The sequence below is a fragment of the Pyxicephalus adspersus genome, chromosome 7, assembly GCF_032062135.1.
Source record: "Pyxicephalus adspersus chromosome 7, UCB_Pads_2.0, whole genome shotgun sequence".
NCBI lineage: Eukaryota > Metazoa > Chordata > Amphibia > Anura > Pyxicephalidae > Pyxicephalus > Pyxicephalus adspersus.
The window spans coordinates 58,361,558-58,382,559 of NC_092864.1; the positions used below are offsets into that span (position 1 = coordinate 58,361,558).

Genomic DNA, 21,002 nt, shown 5'->3' on the forward strand with positions numbered 1-21,002 from the left:
GTTCGAGCAGACCCAGCGGGGATCTTTGTTGGGAAGGTAATTGTAGAGACACGATTAAGCCCTATTAAATAACAAGTCAACCCAGTATAATAAAAAAAGTCAAGAATATAGTTAGGATAATGATATGACAGGGTTTTGTGATTTCAAGGCATAGATTGGCTACATTGAATATTGAGGGAATGGTTCGAGTTTGGACAAGTTATGTCTTCTTGAATAAATGTTCTGGAATTTTTACTGTTTTGCAAAGAAAAGCATTATGTTATTTTGAAATACTGTGTGCAATATACAGTACTACCAAACTTTGAAAAGTCAAAAGGGGACTCACTAAGTCTTGCTCCTGAATTATCCATATCCTTCCATCAAACGGGTTATATCTGAACAGACAAGGCAAACTTTTAACAAGATACATCTTTTCAGGTCTAAAATGGGAATCATTTGCCGTTAACAGATGGCAGCTTTGTGGCAATACAAAAAAGATTGGGGAGTTTTAGAGGAATACACACACAGAATTCTATTGTTTCTGCTGTCTATAGGTTATTACATTGTAGAATGTAGCACACTTCTTCACAGGTGCTTTATTGAATTTACCTTTGTTATCTGGTTTAGTTATATTTGTGCAATTCATATTTCAATATTTCATGTTTTCAAATTTTTAGGAGGAAAACAAAGTTGTCCAGTTTCAGAGCAAAGACCAGTGCTTTGCATAGGTACTTAAACGAGCAGTCTCCCCTCCCAATTGCATTTTGGGGTTCACTTAACAATATGTAGAGGATAGCCACATCATGCGCTGTCCCACACAGTCTTCTGATGCCGACAATCTTCCTGATTCTCCTTTATGATGTAACCAAATCACTTTAGTTGTAAACAGTGAGCCAGGTAGTATTGAGGTGTTAATGAGAGGACAGTGTTGGCTATCTTTTTTCATTTTTTTTTGAGACTTTTTTTGTCTAAAGTAGTTCTGTTGCATGCCCCCAGTACCAGAAATTCACCCTAAGGATCTCATTGTAGTCAAGTAGCTGATCAAGATATATTACTGATGTTCCTGCCACGACTATTCCCAGTTACAGGGGGGCTGGAGAGAATCGGTAGGCTGATAAAATATTGCAGATAATATTATACATAATACATATATATAGTATATATATATATATATATATATATATAAATATTATGCATAATTATACATATTATTACATTTATTAATAATAATACTAATAATATTAAATTGTTACTATGTGTTTCAAGGGGTTCTCTATTGCCAGTTTATATGTTGTGATTCTGTTTGTTATGTAGTTATAAGACAAACATAGTATATTATTTATATGTTTTATATATGGGGCATAATCTGTAACATTGTATACCAGAAACCTGGGCAATTTAAATCAACATTTGATTTCTTATTTAGTCAATTTCAATCTCACATTTTGGACCTGTTTACCTACTTCGCTATTCCTCCAGTTGCTGTGAACTTTTGCATTGCATTAAAAGGCAAGGAAGTTGATTTAGTGGGCCTAAAGGGACAGGGAAAGTTTTGCATACAATTCTGCTACAAATATCTCTGGATCTGTAAAAAAAAATAATGTGTGCCATTCACTAACGTTAATGGATTCTTAAGGATTTTGTTCTAATATGTTTGGTGTGAATTGCTATGTTTTATTGCTTTTGCAATGTGTTTTTAAAGTACTGAGTAGTTCAGCAGTTCAATACACCTAATGCCTATGCTAGAATCATGTTTTAAAAATATATTTTTGCCAACTTCTTTGAATAGAGAAAAGGTTGTGTTCTGTCTTACACAGATAGTAATGTTTTAATTTTTTTTTTAAGATTGATCATGAGAGCAATGGAGGAGTTATTCAGAAGTTGCCATCCATCCTGGAAGATGATGAGTTTGAAGATGATGAGAAATGTCCCTTACCAGTTAGTCCAAGGGGTGTAAGCCCTGTAGATTCATCTCTAAAATTGCCTAAAGCCTACAGCTCTCCAATGCTATCTCCATTGACACCGCGGTCTTTCAAAACTCCCACCAAAAGAGCAGACAAGAACTTTGGAGACCTTATAAGTACAGGAGAAAAAGGAAAGTTCCCAGCAGGCGATGGAGGAAGACCTTGCAAACTACAACTTCCTGCATTCAGTATCAATGTTCCACCTGTTCTAAGCCCCAGGTAAGTGAAGAAAATCGGCTAGATCATAAATCTGGGTACAGTAGTCTTTATTCTAGTGGTGGTCAACTTACTTAAAATAGGGGGCTTAGCTCTTGACATCACTAAAGATCTGTAATCAGACATATTATTCAGTGAATGTAATGCTATAGAGAGCTGTCCATAACTGCAGACATGTAAAGGAAGTTGGGAATTCTACATGGTCAAAGACTGTTAGCAAGCTACAGACACAAGGGACATGGACTGGAGAAAAGTCACATAACATTACTAGAGATCCCTGGTATTATTGTCCCTATAATATGAATGCTTCCACATTTTTGCTCCTTACAAAATTTGGTATTTACAAATGCATAATTTCAAAATACAGTATAAAAGATTAGAAAAGAATATATAGAGAAAAAGAGGGTGATCAATACAGAAAAAATACAAATGTTAATAAAAACTATCTCATGCTACTAAAGCACAATTCTGTGTGTTTATGATGGGTATGGTTTACTTTACCATGCAGTATATTTGTCTGTCCTTCCGTCACTGACTATTGCTTATGTTCTAGGTCAGTTGAACTTGAATTTGAGCTATTCAAGCCATACAAAGTGTTAACCAAATGAAATTCCAGCAAATATTTCTAGTTATAGATTATGAGCTATAGAGCTACAGAAATTAGCTAATTGCTCATAATGTGACTGTTAACTGAGTAAAATCACTGGAGTTAGTTCCAGTTATACACAGTTTTACAATTGTGAGGTAAATATTCAGATGTTTACTCAGCATAATTAGAGGTGAACAGAACAGAACAATGAAATGAATTCAGACATCCCCTAAGCTGTCCAAGGTTCCAGAAATTGGCTAACTAGTAATCTAGTCATTTTTCACCAAAAATAATAATTTTAAAAATAAACATTTAAATTTAAATTTAAATATTTATATGTAAATAAATTAAATTATATTGAAATAAATAAATAACTAAATAAATAAATAAATAAATTATATTGAAATTTGACTTAGCATTTGTAAATCTGGAGAGATTTCCTGATTTATCTGACTTTTTCCATTCCACTCACCTCTCCCAACATGTGCACATTTGAGATTCATTTGTGTGAATCAGTATAGATTACTCAATATGCACAATCATCCACCTCAAATAAAGCAGCCCAGTTCTGTGTAAACTCTGATTCCTGCAAATCAGCAAATCTCCCAGTCACTTTTATAAAATAATTTGCATTGCCAGCAGCATTTTGAAGATATGTGCTTTTACTAAAGACAAACTCTACATTTCATCAATACATGAAATATTAAAAGAACACCCACCTGTTAATTTATTGAAAAATACAACTCCACTGAAGCTAAATAAATTGTTAATCTTTCGAAATCTGCAGAGCAGAAAAAAATGAATGTGATAGAAAAACAGCAGGAGGTTGTAACATGATTGTTCTCTGCTTTATATACTATACAAGACATATAGGAATAGGAGGAAATGTATTAAAAAGAAATGGAAAAATGAGTTTAAACAGCCAATGCACAAATATCTATACATTCTTTTCAACTATAGAACATTGTTGTCCATCATCATATCTCCAGACTCTTGGACCAAGATTCTCACAATAAACTATGGTACTCAATAGCCTTTGGGTATTTAAACAGTAAGTTAAAATTGGAACAAAATACAACACAAGATATGTGAAAATCCAAACTTTTGCTATGTCGTTTTTTTTCCCTTTATGCCCTATAGACATGATAGGAAATTAGGAAAAATCTCTCTTAGACCGTTGTGAGCACAACAAGTGTTCCCACAAGTTTTCCTTTCTCCTGCTTATCAGGTGACTAAGAATTTTGAGTCTTCCCTCACTTTTAGTACCAGTGACAATGGTCAGAAAGACAAATGCAGAAGATAAATTGGAGACACAGAAAGCAATACAGGTGCAGGTTATGGCCATGAGAAAATAGTAACTGCCCCACAAACTTCTGTCTGAACTTAGCCCTAGGGTTCTTCCTGGAATATAAAGTGCCTTATCTGTCAATATGATCATTTTAGGCATTTGCTCCCTTAGGCTCCAACCTTTGCTTTTTCTTACTGCCAGCAATCTTCTCACACTCAGTATTCCTTTGCCTATATTACATCTGATTCCAAATAAAACCATTGCAGTACTTGCTGCAGCTCTATAGCAATACAGAACCATAAATGTTCTCCACCACCATAAGAGTCCTGTCTGTGACTAGGTCAGTGTAGAAAATGACATGCTTTAGTCTGACGGCCCAGAAGAAGGCCTGCATGGCACAACTTTGGGAGTAATTACAGTGAAGTAAATTAAAAGCCCAGAACAGGAACACATATTCTGGTTGTGGATTATACAATTGCAAGTTTTGCCAGGTAACACAGCAATAAAAGTCACAAAGAAAATCAAAACTGCCCCTATATCAACCAAAACCATGAAATTGCTGAAATTGTATGGATGATGAAATTAATAAGTAATAGTGTGTAATAGTAATGTAGAGCCAAATCAGTAATAACACAGAGTATATAGAATAATATTATACCATTCATTATTCTATATGTATGACAATGTATGCTTATTATGGTTTAATGGGCAGAAGTCCATACCATTTTTTATGCACATTGCATTGCTTGAAGGATAACTGTAAGTTTATGTGATTAGGGTCATTAAAACCTTGCTGTGATCAGCTATTTGTCTCATCTGAGCACTTAGACCATCCTACACCAGCTAATTAATAACAAGAGCTATTCTCTAGAATAAGAATACAAGAACTGACAGACAGACAGAATGTTAGGAAATGCTCATCTGTCCGGCGACTCTGTGCTGTGCACCATCGTGGTAATAAACACTGTCTGTTCTGTCCAGTAATGTCAACTGCGGCAGCCAGGAGAACTGGGATACCAGCAGCCCCTGCTTTCCTTTACATGTGCAGCCTGATGGATTTATGGCATCCCCAGCATCCATTGTTAGGCTGTGCACAGCTGAAGGGGATTCTAGAGGCTGCTCAGCTCCGATTCAGTCCTGCACTGCTATTGGCTGCCGAGACATTAAAGCATCTCTGCTTCCATTGACCAGTGCCTGTTGTAGCGTTTAGCTGGGCTAATCTGTGCTGGAGACTTATCGTCTGATTTTTTGTTGTTGACCTTGCCTGTTTCTGATATTGCCAGTTTATGCTGCCTGGACAGACCCTGGCCTGTGACCCCGACTCTGCTTGTGTTTTGTCCTTGTGTACTTCATTTGGTGGACTGATCTCTTGTGTATGACCTCTGCTCTGTATTCTGGACTGTATTCTGGACTGGTCTCTATTGGAATCTTGGTACTGCTTTATCTGTGAGCTCCTGGCTTGCTGCCAGCCCATCCCCAGACACCATCCCTTGTGCACTAAGTCCTGGGGGCAACCAAGTGCTGGGAGACGCAACCAATCTCCCGAGGCTGTGCAGGGGCTGCTATAGGTGAAGAGTGCGGTTGCTAGATTGCTGGTGTCTGGTGAGGATTGGTGCTGACCAGAGCCTTACACAGAATAGTAGAATGAGTGTTACTTGCTTCTGGTGCCAGGGAGCTGTTCTGAATACTGAACTCCTTGATATACAGATATCCAAGAGAAGACAGCAGACACAATATTATTCAGTGTTTGCCTAGCTCAATTGAATAAAATCATTGTTATAAATTTTTTGATTACCATGAACTTGAAATTGTAAATCACACTTTGGACTAGTGACGTATTGAGAATAGTGAAAAAGAACAGAAGAGAAATGGGCCATGTTTCTAACATTAGTTGATCTTAGCAAAGAATCAGAATGGATCTGCTGAATAATTCACATAATAATACAGAGAAGCTTGAAGCAAATAGAGAGCACTGGTTCCTAACAATGAGCATGGGGATCAGTATGCAGGCCATGCAGAGTAAACCAGGAGGAAGATGGAATTCTTAGTCAAAATGAATATGTATAGATATCTGTTTTCCCAATTTCCATAGCCCCTGACATACAAACTGTGCAAATGTATGACGTTAGAAGAGTGTTTAGGAAGGCACACAGGATTACATTAAATTGCATGAATCTATTAATTAGTAATAAGATAAAGTTGGAGTTAATGAATAACTGGAGGGTATTCTTGGATTGTGGTGTGGTGTGTTGTGTTCTCGGTTTTCTAAGTGAAGCTTTTTTAAAATGACTATTCAGTGTTTATTCGAATGGTAACCATAAACCAGAGCTTTTTTTTATTAGCAACAAAAAAACCCATCCTAAGATCTGCATTTTACAAAATACTGGGATATTTTTATTAGGAAGTGGAGAATCACCTTGTTACCCTGTGTTGCTGGGCAAGGTATTTGGGCCACTGGACACATTTTTATTCACGTACTCTCGTCAGTCGTAACCTAATTGCTTGTGTTTAGGGAGGCATTGCTGCCAAGCAAAAATGACAATCTGTTTCACAGAGACACAGATATGCATGTGTACTGTTCAGCCTGTAGTTTTGAATGTACAAGTATTTGCTAGTATACACCAAAATGGTATTGTATACCTACCGGTAGAAGATAGCAGTATTCAACGTGTGGGAGGAAGACAAGAAAAAGGACACTGTTAGAAAGATAAAATAGAGAGAAAACTTAGAGAAGTTACAACATGTATTTCAAATGGACTGGAGAGAAGCATCTTTGGATAAACAAGTGAAGGCTGACCCCTTTTTTTGCAGTATGGGAGTCCTACATTGCAGCCTTACCTGGGATTACCAAACATGTATTGTATACACATTTCATCAGACTTCTAATGAGCGTTGAGATTTTATTCACCCCTGTTTTCCAGTAACCTTTCTCATAATCACTTGTTGTTTCTGAAAAATAAGCCCTGTGGCCATTGTACCTCTTTAGTTTAGGTCTGTATAGTCCTATTTTATGTATATATTTGTCTATGTTTCCTTTATTTGCTGACGAAAATAAACGATAAAACAAATAGAGAGAATAAAGAGAAAGGAGAACATAAAAGGTATAAACGCTGTTCACTGGGGATCTCCTTACCTTAGTTGGAATGCCCAAAGGTGATCTGGAACTTATAGAATCTTCTAAATGCCCATATTAATTATTCATATATTCTCTTTATATTATATTGTGCTTATAACAGACATAACCATACAATTAACCTGTGTATCCACTAACAACCTGGAGGTCCTATTATGCAAAATGTAACCATGGCCACATTTTTTGTTATTGTATTCTTCATTTACAAAATATCTACTTTTCAATTGCGTGATTGCTGTACTTCACAAAACTGGTTTGCTATATAGCCAACATGGGCTGTGGCCCAGGGCAGCTGCACTGCTACACAGCCACCCACACATGTTGTTGACTGTCATACAATAATACTTTTGTTTGGATAAAAGCAATACTAGTGCAATCTGACTGGGCCCTTATTGTTGCTGTCCCTGACCAGTTTGAGCATTGATGTCATTTTGTACCATGTAGTTACACTCCCCCTCTTTGGGTTGGTATATTTAGAACTGAACTGTTGGGTTGACAGTTTGCCTACTCTTCTGGTGCTCCGTGTATTGGGTTTAAAAAATTCTGTCTTCACAGCCTTGGACATTCCTTGTAGAAATGTTTGTAAAACATTGGCATACAGAGACAGTGACAATGTATTTACATTCAACTTCCTAGCCCAAAAGGAGGTCTGTGTCTATCCCCAACATTGATTTCACTGCATCACCTCTCATCCACAGATAAACTGTGAACCCCTTTCAGTCATTGGATTTTAGTTAATTATTTATTTCAATCATGGAGAATAAGCATTGCATATGGGTGTTACCACAGCTTCTTGTTTTCAGGAAGCTATGGATAAGACACTGCTAACCTTTACCATCATCTATGACCTGCCTGTAATACAGATACTTAATAATAATGTCATTGGATTTTAGTTAATTATTTAGTTCAATCATGGAGAATAAGCGTTGCATATGGGTGTTACCTAGGGATGAGCAAACAAGTTTTTAAAACTCGATCTCACAGCGAATACGGCTGTTCTCACTTACCGAAATTCTAAGCAAAAATGGCCACTGTAAATTCACAGATCGAGCTTAAATTTAAAAAAAAAAGATTGCAGGCTGAGCTGAGGGGGAATGCAGCCGGCGCTGCATTCATTGATTAGCCCAGTGTGCGATCCCCGGCACTAGAGGTTTAATGGGTCACAAGTCTACCCATTCAAATCCTCTAGTGCTCTCTGAATGGCTGGGGAAATCTTTCCTCAACCAATCAAGGAGCACTAGAGGTTTTGAATAGGGATACTGTCCCCATTTAACCTCTAGTGCTGGGGATCGCAAACAGGATTCCCAGAGCTGCAAGAATGATTGCAGCCCTGAGAATCCACTGTGATCCCGGGGCACTAGAGGTTAATTAACCTCTAGTACCGGGGGATCCTCTCAATGAATGCGGCTGTGGCCGGAATTATTGAGAACAGTGTGTGATCCCCAGCCACCAGAGATTAATTACCCTCTAGTGCTGGGGATCTTCTCAATGAATGCAGCTGCGGCTGCATTCATGGAGAACAGAGTGGGATCCCTGGCACTAGAGGTTAATTAGCCCCTAGTGCCCCAGGGATCGCAAACAGGAGGATTCCCAGGGAATCCTGTGAATCCCCCTGTTAAAATTTCCTCGATCTTCTGATGGTTTTGCAGAACCAACGGAAGTTCGAGGAAATTTGCGCAAGAATGCAAGAGGCATTCTCGCTCATCCCTGAGGTTACCACAGCTTCTTGTTTTCAGGAAGCTATGGATAGGACACTGCTAACCTTTACCATCATCTATGACCTGCCTGTAATACAGATACCTAATATTAATGTCATTGGATTGTGTAATGAAATGTAATAAAAATTGTATTGTTTAGTGGTTTTATCATTTTTATGAAGGCAGGAAGGAGGAAGAAGAGGAGACAAAATATTCACAGCTTTAGGTATAGTGGCAGAGGCATCATTTTTGTCATAACCCAGCCAAACAAATGTATTATTCTATGTCTAAAAGATCTGATTTAGGAAATAGATCATTTCTAGTCTAAGCCACTGTTACATTAATAGAAAAGGACTTATTTTTGAGTGCTCTCCAGAATAGAAGGACATATGCCCTTTCAGTGCTCAAGACTGGTTACTATATATGATTACTTATAGGTATGAAATAGGTTTGTTAACCTCTATCTTTTGTATGCGCTGATGAAAGGACAGTTTATATGCTGTGAAGCAAAGGTCATGGCTCCCTGTAATGGTCATCAAAAGAGGCAGCAGCACCTCTCAGATGAGCAGATTGCTGCTAGGCATTTCGTGGGTGAAGGACATCTTCATGACTGCAAAATCTTGAAGCTTTATAAACAGATATTTGCTTTCTGCAGGGAAATATGTAAATTTAACTCCGCTAATTTAGCAGCTTCCATATACTGGTCTCTATTTATGCAATGATAGATAGCCAAAACTGATGAAATCAGTGATCCTAAAAAAAGTCCAGACCAACAACAGAAGCTTGTGATAGTGTTTTCTTTTTCCTAGGATTGCACTGAAATGGTAACCAAGCTCCACCAGTGGTTTCAAGAGATCAATATGCAGAAAGACTGGAAAGACAGTAGATTGCACATAACACTAAAGTTAACTATTGTGCTACTAAATTTGGGAAGCCCGTATTCCACTCAAGATTGGTAATTTGTTCTAAATTTAAAAGATGTCAATAACAAATCCTATACATATTCTCCTTTGGCACTACCAAAAGGGAACCAAGGTCTAAAGCCAGTATCATAGTGTGTAAAATGAAAAAACAAAAAAAAAAAACGGTAGTTAATAATCTCAAGCCAAGTTTTATATCCAAGCTTAAATAAACAGCATGTCCAGGCGATATTCCTAAAGCCTAGCTTTGGACTGCTGGTCTGGAGTGCTTAGTGAAGCTTTTCTTCTCCTATTTTCATAAATGTTTTTTCTTTCTCTGATCTCCATATTGTCAATGAATCCAAAACAGGAGATCCACCCAAAAGAACTCAAAAACACAAATCAATGCATCAATGGACCTACTACTTGGAGATAATGAAAACTGCCATTGCTGAACTCATTTTAATGCTAATTGCTTGGATATAAAGCTGATCTTTTGGATTCAATATCTTCAGTCACATACCTGAAGCAAACATGCTATTGGCTGGTAAATTGTGTGGTCATAAGCTGCATGAGCTGCATATTTATTCTGGGTCAGTGATTCTGAAATATTAGAGGAAGAAAACCAGATCCACCAGACAATACGTAGTGCTAATAACCAGGTCAGAAATGACAACTTAAAATAAAAATAGGTTTTATGACTTTATTGTCATGCTAGGGACATTTGCGTCCACTTCCTACTTTGGAAACACAGTGGGAAATAGGAGGAAATCCCCTTAAATTTAGGAGAGCTCTCATCTTAGGCAGTTGTTGCCAGAATATTTGTCTCCACTGAAAGATTTTTACTTATCTGCTCCTCTCATGACAATTCTTTAATTTAGGAAAAAAAAAGAATTTCTCTTACGTTATGTTTCATTGACTGGGTTTGGAATCTGAATCTGTACATGGGACACAGTAAGCAATAACACTTGATTTAAAACTAAAACTTTCACATACACTTTACATGTGTGGAAATAGCATAAAAAATAAAATAAACTTGGTATAGGCTTTTTGTAAACCCCTATAATGATAAAGGTGATGTGTGGTATGCACATGCTCTGACGGGAAAACTTCTGCTTTTATTGAAGTGATCACATTTGCTGATAATTAATCACATACATTTTAATTAGCGACTCCTTGGTATTACTTACCCTCTTAATTCCTATGGCAGTGATAAGGGTGTACTTATTTTCATACACAACTTCTACATTTTGTCTTTGTCAAGTAAATAATGAGAAAATATCATGTACAATTGTTCATCTAAGGTTGTATTTACCGAAATTAAAGTCGTAATGATTTTTTTTAATATATCATGATACATAAAACATTGGAACTGAACAAAGGTGAACATTTTTCACTACAGCACTGTTTAATTATATTTAATAAAGCTTGGACTGGCTAAGCCAGTGTCATGAGCAGTCTATGGCAGCTTTCCTCTGAATGATGCGAGGGCAGTTTCCAAGGTAGCAAAACCCTATTTGATAGCTATGTCGGCCCTTCTCTGTCATATGTCAAAAATAGTGTAGGTTAGTTCGCTTTGATTTGTTATAAGGAAAGAAATCTTTACACTTGATTTTTAATACAGCTTCTGGACATAGCACACAAGCAGGATTTATACTCCGATGTTTTTGTGAATCGTTGTAAAACTTCCTAAGCAAAGTGCTATTTTTAAAGGAAGTTGCCAACTGATCATTCAGTTCTAATCATACGCATTCAGCTTGACTTCTGAATATATAATATTTTATGGCTGTCTAATTACTCAATAGAAAATCATAAACTCTAATTACTCAAGCAGCAAGTAAGACAGAACTCATTGTAGGTGGTTTCCATAACTACCAAAGAGAAAATCATTCTGTAAGTAAACACAGACTGAGCATTTCCAGTATAGGAAAATTCAAGCTGCGTTATCCAAATGGGAGTAATCTCTATGTGATTGCTTTATTTTGCAGTTTGTTGCTGTGCCAGACATAACAGAAAAGATGGTCATCACCATGCTGCAATGAATGATGAGCAACCCTGAGAATAAAATAAAATATGCAATGATTTTCTGTGTGCAAGAAAGCTAAAATCTGTGAAATGATGAGCAAAGGGACGGAATTAGAGTTCAGGAATTACCATAGAAACTTGGCTTTTTAAATCATGTCTGGTAGTTAGCAATAGCCATCTTTATCAGCTTCCTGTGTACGGGTTGAATATATACTAAATAAACACAAACAGGCTGAAGATCTCTGGTATAATATAATAGCAATAAATAATGTAATATAACACATTGTACAATAAAATATTGTAATAAGGAATAAAAAAAACTACAGGCAACAAATAAAATGAGCTAATAATGATAATGTGGAAGTAGAACAACTATGCTAAAATCAGCAATGTACTTTCTTCTGAGCTCTACATAGTCCACAGCAGCAGGGTCTAAAGCTCACTGAACATGGCCAAATCTGACTCTAAAATTTTTGTACAATCAACTTTAGATGGTTTATCCAACTTCAGGTAATGTATCCAATCAGACAGGCTCTTGTACTATATAATTGTTAGTAGATCTAGAAGGCTGTACAGTTAGTTTGTAATGTTCATAATGAGCCTTTGTTGACTGTTGTGGGGCTTGTGTTTTTTGGCATTAGTTGCCCATGCTTAGGAGATCATTCAGAAGTCATTGAAGGGGTGTAGTTGATCACCTTTTGACCTGCATTTAACCTGTTTAGGTGAGTTGCACACTCGCACTCAACAAAAACCTGTTGACACAATCCTTATTACTGCTCACCAAAGAGTCAGTGGTAGTGTACTTGTGAAGTGTGGTCTAACTTACCTTACAGCCACTCACCAATCATACTGGCAAGGCTGACTATAAAAGTCATTACGGGCTATAGAAATCAATGTCTTCACATCAGGCTGTCTCTATATAGGAGACAGCAATGAGACTACAACGGGTGTATTTAAAAATGCCTCTGATACATCTTCAATATATTCTCAGATCACCTGGCTACCAACAAAAGGGATTTGGTGGACACGTTTACTACCAGGATAAAAAACTGACTTATAGAGCAGGTAGGCTGTGCTCTCAGTGTGCATCCTAAATATTCATCTATACTTCAGAATATATATATACACCCTATTTATATATAAACCCTCCAGGTTCAGCTGAAAACATTTATGTAAAGTCCTATCCAAATTACTATAAAGTTCAAAGGTTGCAAACAGTCCCTTATGAGGAAGGCTTTGGAAGTTGCATTGGTCTGGGTGGCGGGACTTTCATATACTCAGGATCTAGGTAGCCTATTTGGTTCAGAAGCACTTCAGTAGTAAAGAAGTACCACTTATGTATGGTATGTGTACTGTTTTGAGTGAGCACCGTTGTGATTGTGGCTGATCTGGACCTCCTTGTGATGTCTTTTACTAGATTGAGCATTCTTTCTCAAGGTGATACTACAAAAAATATCACCGAGCCTTTCAAGTACCATTTATTGTGCAGCAAAGAATCATCATCAGTCCATGTCCTTACACAACTCCACAACAGACATACTGCTAATGTAACTGTCAATAGAAATTTGAATGCTGAAACATATAATATACATGCTCTCCATAGTTCTGGTGAACCTAAACAGTCATCATAAGGTTCTAAAGCCTGCTCTACCCAGTATCTATTCATTAAAAATCAGCACCACAGTTTTACTTAAAAATCAATAATCTTGTGAAAACAAAAAATAGCATTATTTATGAAAAAAGTAAGTGAGTAAATCAATAGAAAACAACTGGCTTGTATCTTGTAGACTTAGGAGTATCAGATATTCTTCCGCAGCTGCATGAATGCAGAACTTTTAATAACCCACTTGGTGATTTACGTTACTTTTTGTATTGCTATTATGGGCACTGCATTTAGGTCAGCAAATACATAAATACAACTAGAACATCAATCTGGGCGTAGATTAAGACCTAGAAAAAGTTTGATCACATGGTCAATATAACATATTAACCATTCCAAAACTGCAATAACCTATTTTATTACTATTATTTCTCATCCACCCTGTATAATTTCCTTCCAGTAAAATTACATGAAATTGTTATATTTAGGTAATTAGCCATAGGACTAATATTTGTTAATTCATCTTTCATTACATGCAGTGTGGGTGTACTACACAACAACCATGTAAAATGGTCTTGTTAATGCAATTTCTGTAAATTACACCAAGTAGCATATGGTAAGCCACATTGTATGGGATATGAACAAAACAACTTTTGAAAGATGTCTTTGTGGGTATCAGAGATATAGACCTAACACAACCAGAAAAAGTCCTATGTGAAAAAAAGAAAAGGGGGTCCAACTGCTAGGTTTTTATCATCCATGTCACCGATATAATTACCTTCAGCCTTGTATTGTTTTTTGATAACTACTGTATAACGCTTTGATATACATATTGGATATAACTATTTCTACTGTTCCTGAATAAGATCCCCAATAATTTTCTTCATCCAAGGTAATTCGTAAATAGATATTGAATGATTCACCCTATTTATCTAATTCTTCTTATTCCTGTTTGAGAATGCACTCTAATTCTCTACTTTTACAGGTTTGTAGATGGCATTGAGAATGAATGCAGCTCACCCACTACTCAGACATTTGACTTCAATACCAAATCACTAAGCCAAGAAAACTCACCCAGATGTTCCAACTCAGGTAAGGTTAATATACAGTCAATATAAAGTGCATGCACAGTCCTCACTACTGTAAACCTAAAAAGACATAACGATCCTTTGGGTGCAATAAAATATTAGGCAAGTTCTTGTAGCAAATACATTTTTACATTTCAACATATCACTTGAAGAGCTTACAATCTAGGAGGTGAGGAAGTATCACACAATAGTAGGGGAGATATGGAATGATATGTAATTAGTGAGGGCTTTAGGAGCCAGAAGAAGACAAGTAGACAAGTTTGAAAAGATGGGTTTTGAGTGCTATATATGACAAGTATGAAAGCTATCATATGCTGGATAATAACATAAACCATTATTTAAATACTGCATCTAAAAGTCATCTTTCCTCCCAACTAAAAATATTCACCAAGAACAAAATAATTAAAATTATCCAATATCGTTATGCACATGTCTCTAAAGTTCTGTAAATAATGTTGTGTGATGAGCAATGTGTACAGTGGAAACTATCATGCATTATATTTTTCTTACAGAAAATGTGGAAACCAGGAAGAGTATTGTAAAACTGAATCAGGAGGTGAGGTCTTCTTGAAATTATTTGTTTAGACCCAAGTATTTTTTATAGCTAAATGGAGAGACTGCAATGTATAATAAGTTGGTAATACTTGGCCATTGGCACCACACCTAAACACAATATGAAGCAGATCCATGCACAACATTTTTTGCATGGCATTGGATCTGCAGGTATAGCATACTTGTGGAATTTTTTTTTTCATATGTTATATGTGCCAAAAAAATATTACTTCATAGAAAATGTAATTTAAATACTTTTATTGAATAGCAAGTTGTAATGTCTCATGCACTGTGAATAGTGCTGTTGGCTTTGGTTTAACTTTTCTCTATTTTTATTTCTCTTTTTTGACTAAAACAAACCTTTTTTTCCATAATTTACCACTTAGTTGTTTATTATTAAGTTATAAATAGAGCACAGAAACACTATTCCTTATTCTCACCTGGGAAATAAAAGAAATTGAGGTCACAGAAGGGTTTGAGATACAGGATTCTTTTGGGTAGTATACCCATCTAAGATCACTGAATAGGATTTAATATTTTGCACATCTCTTATGTGTGTTACCTTTTTGATACATTCCATTGTAAGTATTCTGTATTGCAATATGTATTTTATTGTCTTCTCACGCACCTATCTTATTTTCAACCCCAGATGACTGCCCTTTCTCAGCAAGTTACCCAACTGAGTAAGGACCTGAATGAGATGCTACAGCTTATGAAGCCAGTGCTTCTGAATCAGAACTTTGTAACATCTCCCTCAGCAAGTCTTCTCACTCCTAGCCTCAATAACACTTACAGTAACAGCAGTGGTTTTTGTAGTGGGCAACAGTCGCAAGTTACAATTCCAAGCCTTGTTGGATCTTCTTGTCCTGGTCAGACAAGGGTAGATGGAGCGCAATCTAACACAGCATGGATGGATGCTTTACCCCAGCCATCTCAGGCAGTCCAGACAGAGAATTTGTGCAGAAAGAACGTTCACCCTGCACTTTCTCTGGATTCATTCCTTAGACATTCATGTCCCCACCACAGACAGCTTAGGAGCTGTGGTCCTCTGACTGTAAATCAGTCTCTGTCTCCTTGTCATAGCCATTTCCCTCAAACACAAATGAACCATGTAAGCCAGGTATCCCATAGCAATTCATCCCCAGTAATGGCTGCTCACCAACCATCAAACAAACAGAATGAAGTACAGAAGTTCAGCCCAAGTTCCACATCCAGAAGATCATTGTGTAGCCCTCAAGATGCTGACCCAGTAAAGGACAGAGTGGTTGACCTTTTGGGTCTAATGTCAAGAGACTATAAAGAGACATCCCCCGCTGCTTTGGAGCTGGTCCATAGTTCATCTGGAGACTCCCAAGGAGACATCATAAGATTTATAGATGATGAAGGTACCAATGTGTAAGGTGGAGAATGCCATGGTGAAGCCAAAGCACTGACCATGGAGATGGTTACCCAAGTGTAGCTCTCCAAGGCTTGACCAAGCTACTGTAGGATAAAACTCTCTAAGACAACAGAATGTTTAAAAATACTGCCAGTTTTCTTTCTCATTGCCACAATGCTGCTAATTAGGCAACGGGAGAAACAATATTTCAATTTTTTTTATTTTGCAAAAAAATCCCACAATTTATTTAGGAGAAAAATCAACTGTTTGTAATGAAAAAACATTGAGCTAAAACTGTTTACAGTCAAATCATTCCTTAACTTCACACTAAATTTAAAAAGCATTACAAATTTATAGAGCTTGCTAGCTATGGACTCTAAATTTACCTTTTTATGATGCAGGCCAGATCTAGTACACCAGGGGAACAAAGGTATTGTGTGATTTTCAGAAGATATATGACATAGAACTAATTGTTTCTTATAGCATGATATGAATTTAAACAACTTTTAGGAATACAAGTTTGAGCCAAATATTTTAAAAGGGAACATTTCTGGATGGTTTAAACTTTCTTTCTTTCTTTCTTTTTTTGAGTAGAGAAAAGGACCTTATTTTTCTATATTTGCTACTTGAAGGTTTATACTAAACTTTTTTTTTTTTTTTTTCGTTTTTTGTCATTCCAAAGCAGAGAAATTTATTCAAGCCCTTTCATTGCTAGAGGGGACATATAAGCACATTCTTCAGCTGTGTTGCTTGGCCCTCTGGCAGGGAAATATGTACAATAAAAAAAAGAAAAAAAAAAGATCAAATTAAAAGTGCATGCTGTGCAACGCATGGAGCATTTTCTGGGAGAAGGTATATCTGAGCAACTGGAAGAATCTATTTATTTTGCTTTAATAAAGATAATATATTAAAATCTTTTCTTGTTAATAATTGACAATTAGAGAAAAGTATTTCCATTATATAATGTATATAAATGTATCACATCTTACACAGAGAGGGCATTCCCATATTTGTGTCAGACATCTGTGGAACAGCCGGATTGTTGAAGTATGTATGCTGGTGTTTTATTATGCGATTATGTACTGTATTTATATAGCATCAACACATTCAGCAGTGATACCCTCGAAGCTGCCATAAAAATTCCTATGTTACAGCATAGGTAAAGCACAATCTTTTGGTTGTTTTGGACAAATTAGGAATGGTTAAGACCCTTCATGGTTTTTGTTTTTCAGTCTGTGTCCCATCAACTGAACTCTAGATAAATCGAAAAACACAAAGATGTTATAAAATTAGAAGGAAGTTTGTACTGTATTTCTGTCCGGCCAGTTTTGAGACTTACAACTGCTTATCTTGCCTCAACCTGTCACTGAACAATAAAAGCAGAAGACACACTTATATAGGATGGAAACCAATGTGACAGTGCCATGCCCCAACACAATATGTATCCTTTCTTGTTCCACAATCATGTGCACACATGTATTCATTCCCATCTATTATTACTGACACAGTTCTTGAATCTCTAATGGAAAATTCTGAAGAACTACAAAATGTGCCAAGAATAACAGATGGGAATGAATTCATGCACATATATATTAAAATGGATCATGGAATGTATGTTTTATTACATTTGAAATAATGTTTTTATGCATTTGATTGTGCCTTGAAAGTCCTGAAAAACTCTTGATTGTGGAACAAGCAGAAAGAGGACAATAATGAGCTCATCATGTTGTCACTCTCCTATTAACATACCCATGGCACTGTAATAAGACTGGCTGTTTGTGCTACTTCTCTGTACAGGGATTGCAAGCTCCTGATACCAAACCAAATTCAGGTACTCACCTTAAAATAAAATACACTTATTTATGTATTAGTAATCGCAGAGCTGCATTATTCAGTGGGTTTTCTATTACCATTTGCCTGGAGTTTGGCTTTAGGAAGCTAGATGATGATTCTGATTTCAGCACCCACCTGCATAGAAATAACCTCTTGAAATCAGGTTAATGCATAGAAAATGTAAATCATTAGGTATTGTAAGTATTAAGGATCCTCATCATGGATCTTCTCACCTTGCCAGTTTTGTACAGTTTAATTCTTTGGTTTTTATTCAGAGACAATTTCACATATCCAAGTAAATAATTGCAGCTGTGCTGTAGTTATCTAACGCTGGACTCACAATAAGACATCTAATTGAATGCCGTCATTACAAAGAATGGGGTGAAGAAGACGTTATTATTTCCCCTAAGGTCAAATGCCTTGCTGCCTCTCCTCCTCAATTTATTTTAATGCACATCTCCTGGAGATCTGAGAGGATGACAGGATACACAGCTATGTGAAGAAATCAGACCTTTTTAACAAATATTGTCTTTGAAGGTGTAAGGTCTGGAGAGCTTCCAAGCTCATTAGGATTTTAATTACACCATTCCTGGGAGGATATTTGTATACAGTCAATGCAACATAACCCTTTTAATTCCCTTACAATACTCTTTGTTGGAGGTCGCATGATCAGTACTGTAATTGCTTCTAGCATTGTTTCTCAGCTCTATTTTTTTCTGTATACCGTTTAACATCATGTTTGCCAAGTATCCCCTGTTTATGTGCTAGTGTATGTAAAAGACACTAAAACCTCTGTACATTTGTTGTCAGTGCCCTCCTAATGTGTGTATGTATTTCTAAAATTCCCCTCCTGTCTTTATAAATGATTGAACTCTACCTGTTGGAGTTTATTTTGCATATTTATTAATTCCAAGAACTAGCCTGTATTGAATTTGAAAGACCAAAGCATAAATTCTACATATCAGAAGTACCATATGGGGCACACATATCACAGTTTAGGAAACACATTAAAAAAATGTAGGTGACTCATTTTAAAGAGCTACTTGAGACAACTAGGTAAAATCATTCAATAAATGACTACTGCTATTCAAGAACTTCTGCTACTGTGGTGTAATCAAAGTCAAATACGTTTATTTCCAATATGGGTTTTACATAATCAGTTACTGCTGTATTATTCAGACTCTTCCTGCAACTTCTGCACTGATGGCCTGACACAATGACCTGATCCAAAATTATATGCTGAGCAAATTTCCTTTCATGTTTCTGTGTTTGGGGGAAACTTTGTTGGAAAGGGCAGTGTTGGAATGGAATGAGCCATATAGTACTGGGTAATATTAGAATGTACATTATATAGGTATACATAATTAACTGGTTAAGCCAGTCATAAGCTACATAGGTGAAGTCATAAGCCTCGAGAAGAACATTTGCGGGGGGGGTTTGGGGTTGTGTGAATAAAGGTGCACATGTGCCCGGACTATGAACTTTAAATTATTGCTTATTTTTAACACACAGTAAAGGAGAAATAAGCAATTCCTAATCTATGTAGCCAGTTGTACTGTGAAGTAATTGATCCCTAAAGATCTTTACAGGGACTCAGCCAGTTTCTATCAGCTTGGAAAGATCTGCTAAGATACGGGTATAAACATTTACACAATGCCTGTAGCTGCAGAATGGAAGTATGTGAATAAGAACTTGTTTTAAGTTACTTTTTACGGCCTAAAATATGTAAATACATTAGTGTACATAGTGTGGGCAAAGGTTCACACTGAGTACAGATGGACCTTTAAATCCCACATAAACATTCCCACATTCCAAGTAAAACGTGACACTGTCAGAGTACTTTGGCTGGATGATAGTAGGTGCGGGACCCCTCTATGCTACATGTCTAGGCAGGCTGAAGTGACAAACAAGAGTAAAAACACACTGGACACCCTACATATTGTTATGTCAGTTATATATATCTTCTTTAGACTGCCACTTCAGTCACTAACATAAAGGTCAGATCAAACCTCCCAAATGTACCAATTACCTACACCAAGAGAATGCCTGACCTACGCCATCTCAGAACTGGATCCTGGGGAGCTGATTGCTACCACCCTTCCCTATTAGCCCTGAGGCAACACCTAACAAAAAAAAAGTAATAAACCTTTCATAACTCTATGGCAATAGCTGCAAGCTAAGTTGAACAATAAACAATAACAGGAGCTTATCTGGGCAGAGCTCCTGTCATAGTGTTCAGCCAATCTAGCAAGGGGGCATATAAGGGGACCTGGCCAATGCTGCTCCTTTGCTGGACTGGCTAAACATATGACATATGGTATAGTAATATCAGATTGGAACTAAGATTTGTAAATTTGGTATCAACTCCAACTGGATTTCTCTGAACACCTCTATACAAAAAAAAATGTACAAGATTAACTATTACTATTACTGAAATAGTGTTGTTTACAAATTTAGGTAATAAAGTGCAGAATTGTGCATGGAATATCAAAAGTCAGAAGACTTTCACATTATCTAAAGAAACTAATTGTTTTGGTGGGGTATTGGATTCTATTTGTGTAGTTATTCATAACTTTTGTCAACGGATTTCTTGAGTGTTAATGTAAGGAACTGGGGCCAAAAATGTTTAGGATGGTTTGGAATATACTTGAGATATACAGTTTGTACAGAAAGAATCATCCATTTCAAAATATTCACATTTTTGTTACATTGCAGCCTGAAATGAAGACACAAAGAAAAAAAAAATATTCCAGCTTTATTT

The 21,002-nt window shown here is 36.6% G+C and overlaps 1 protein-coding gene across 1 annotated transcript in view; it reads left to right on the forward strand.

Moving 5' to 3' along the window:
* Positions 1-19,117, forward strand: part of LOC140335727 (voltage-gated delayed rectifier potassium channel KCNH8-like) — a 242,983-nt gene extending 223,866 nt beyond the window's left edge. Inside the window, exons 12-15 of the mRNA XM_072418627.1 lie at positions 1,825-2,162; positions 14,376-14,482; positions 14,991-15,034; positions 15,680-19,117. Coding sequence (XP_072274728.1) covers positions 1,825-2,162; positions 14,376-14,482; positions 14,991-15,034; positions 15,680-16,429 — 1,239 coding nt within the window. The 3' untranslated portion in view covers positions 16,430-19,117. The remainder of the gene's footprint in view (positions 1-1,824; positions 2,163-14,375; positions 14,483-14,990; positions 15,035-15,679) is intronic.
* Positions 19,118-21,002: the final 1,885 nt, after the last annotated feature.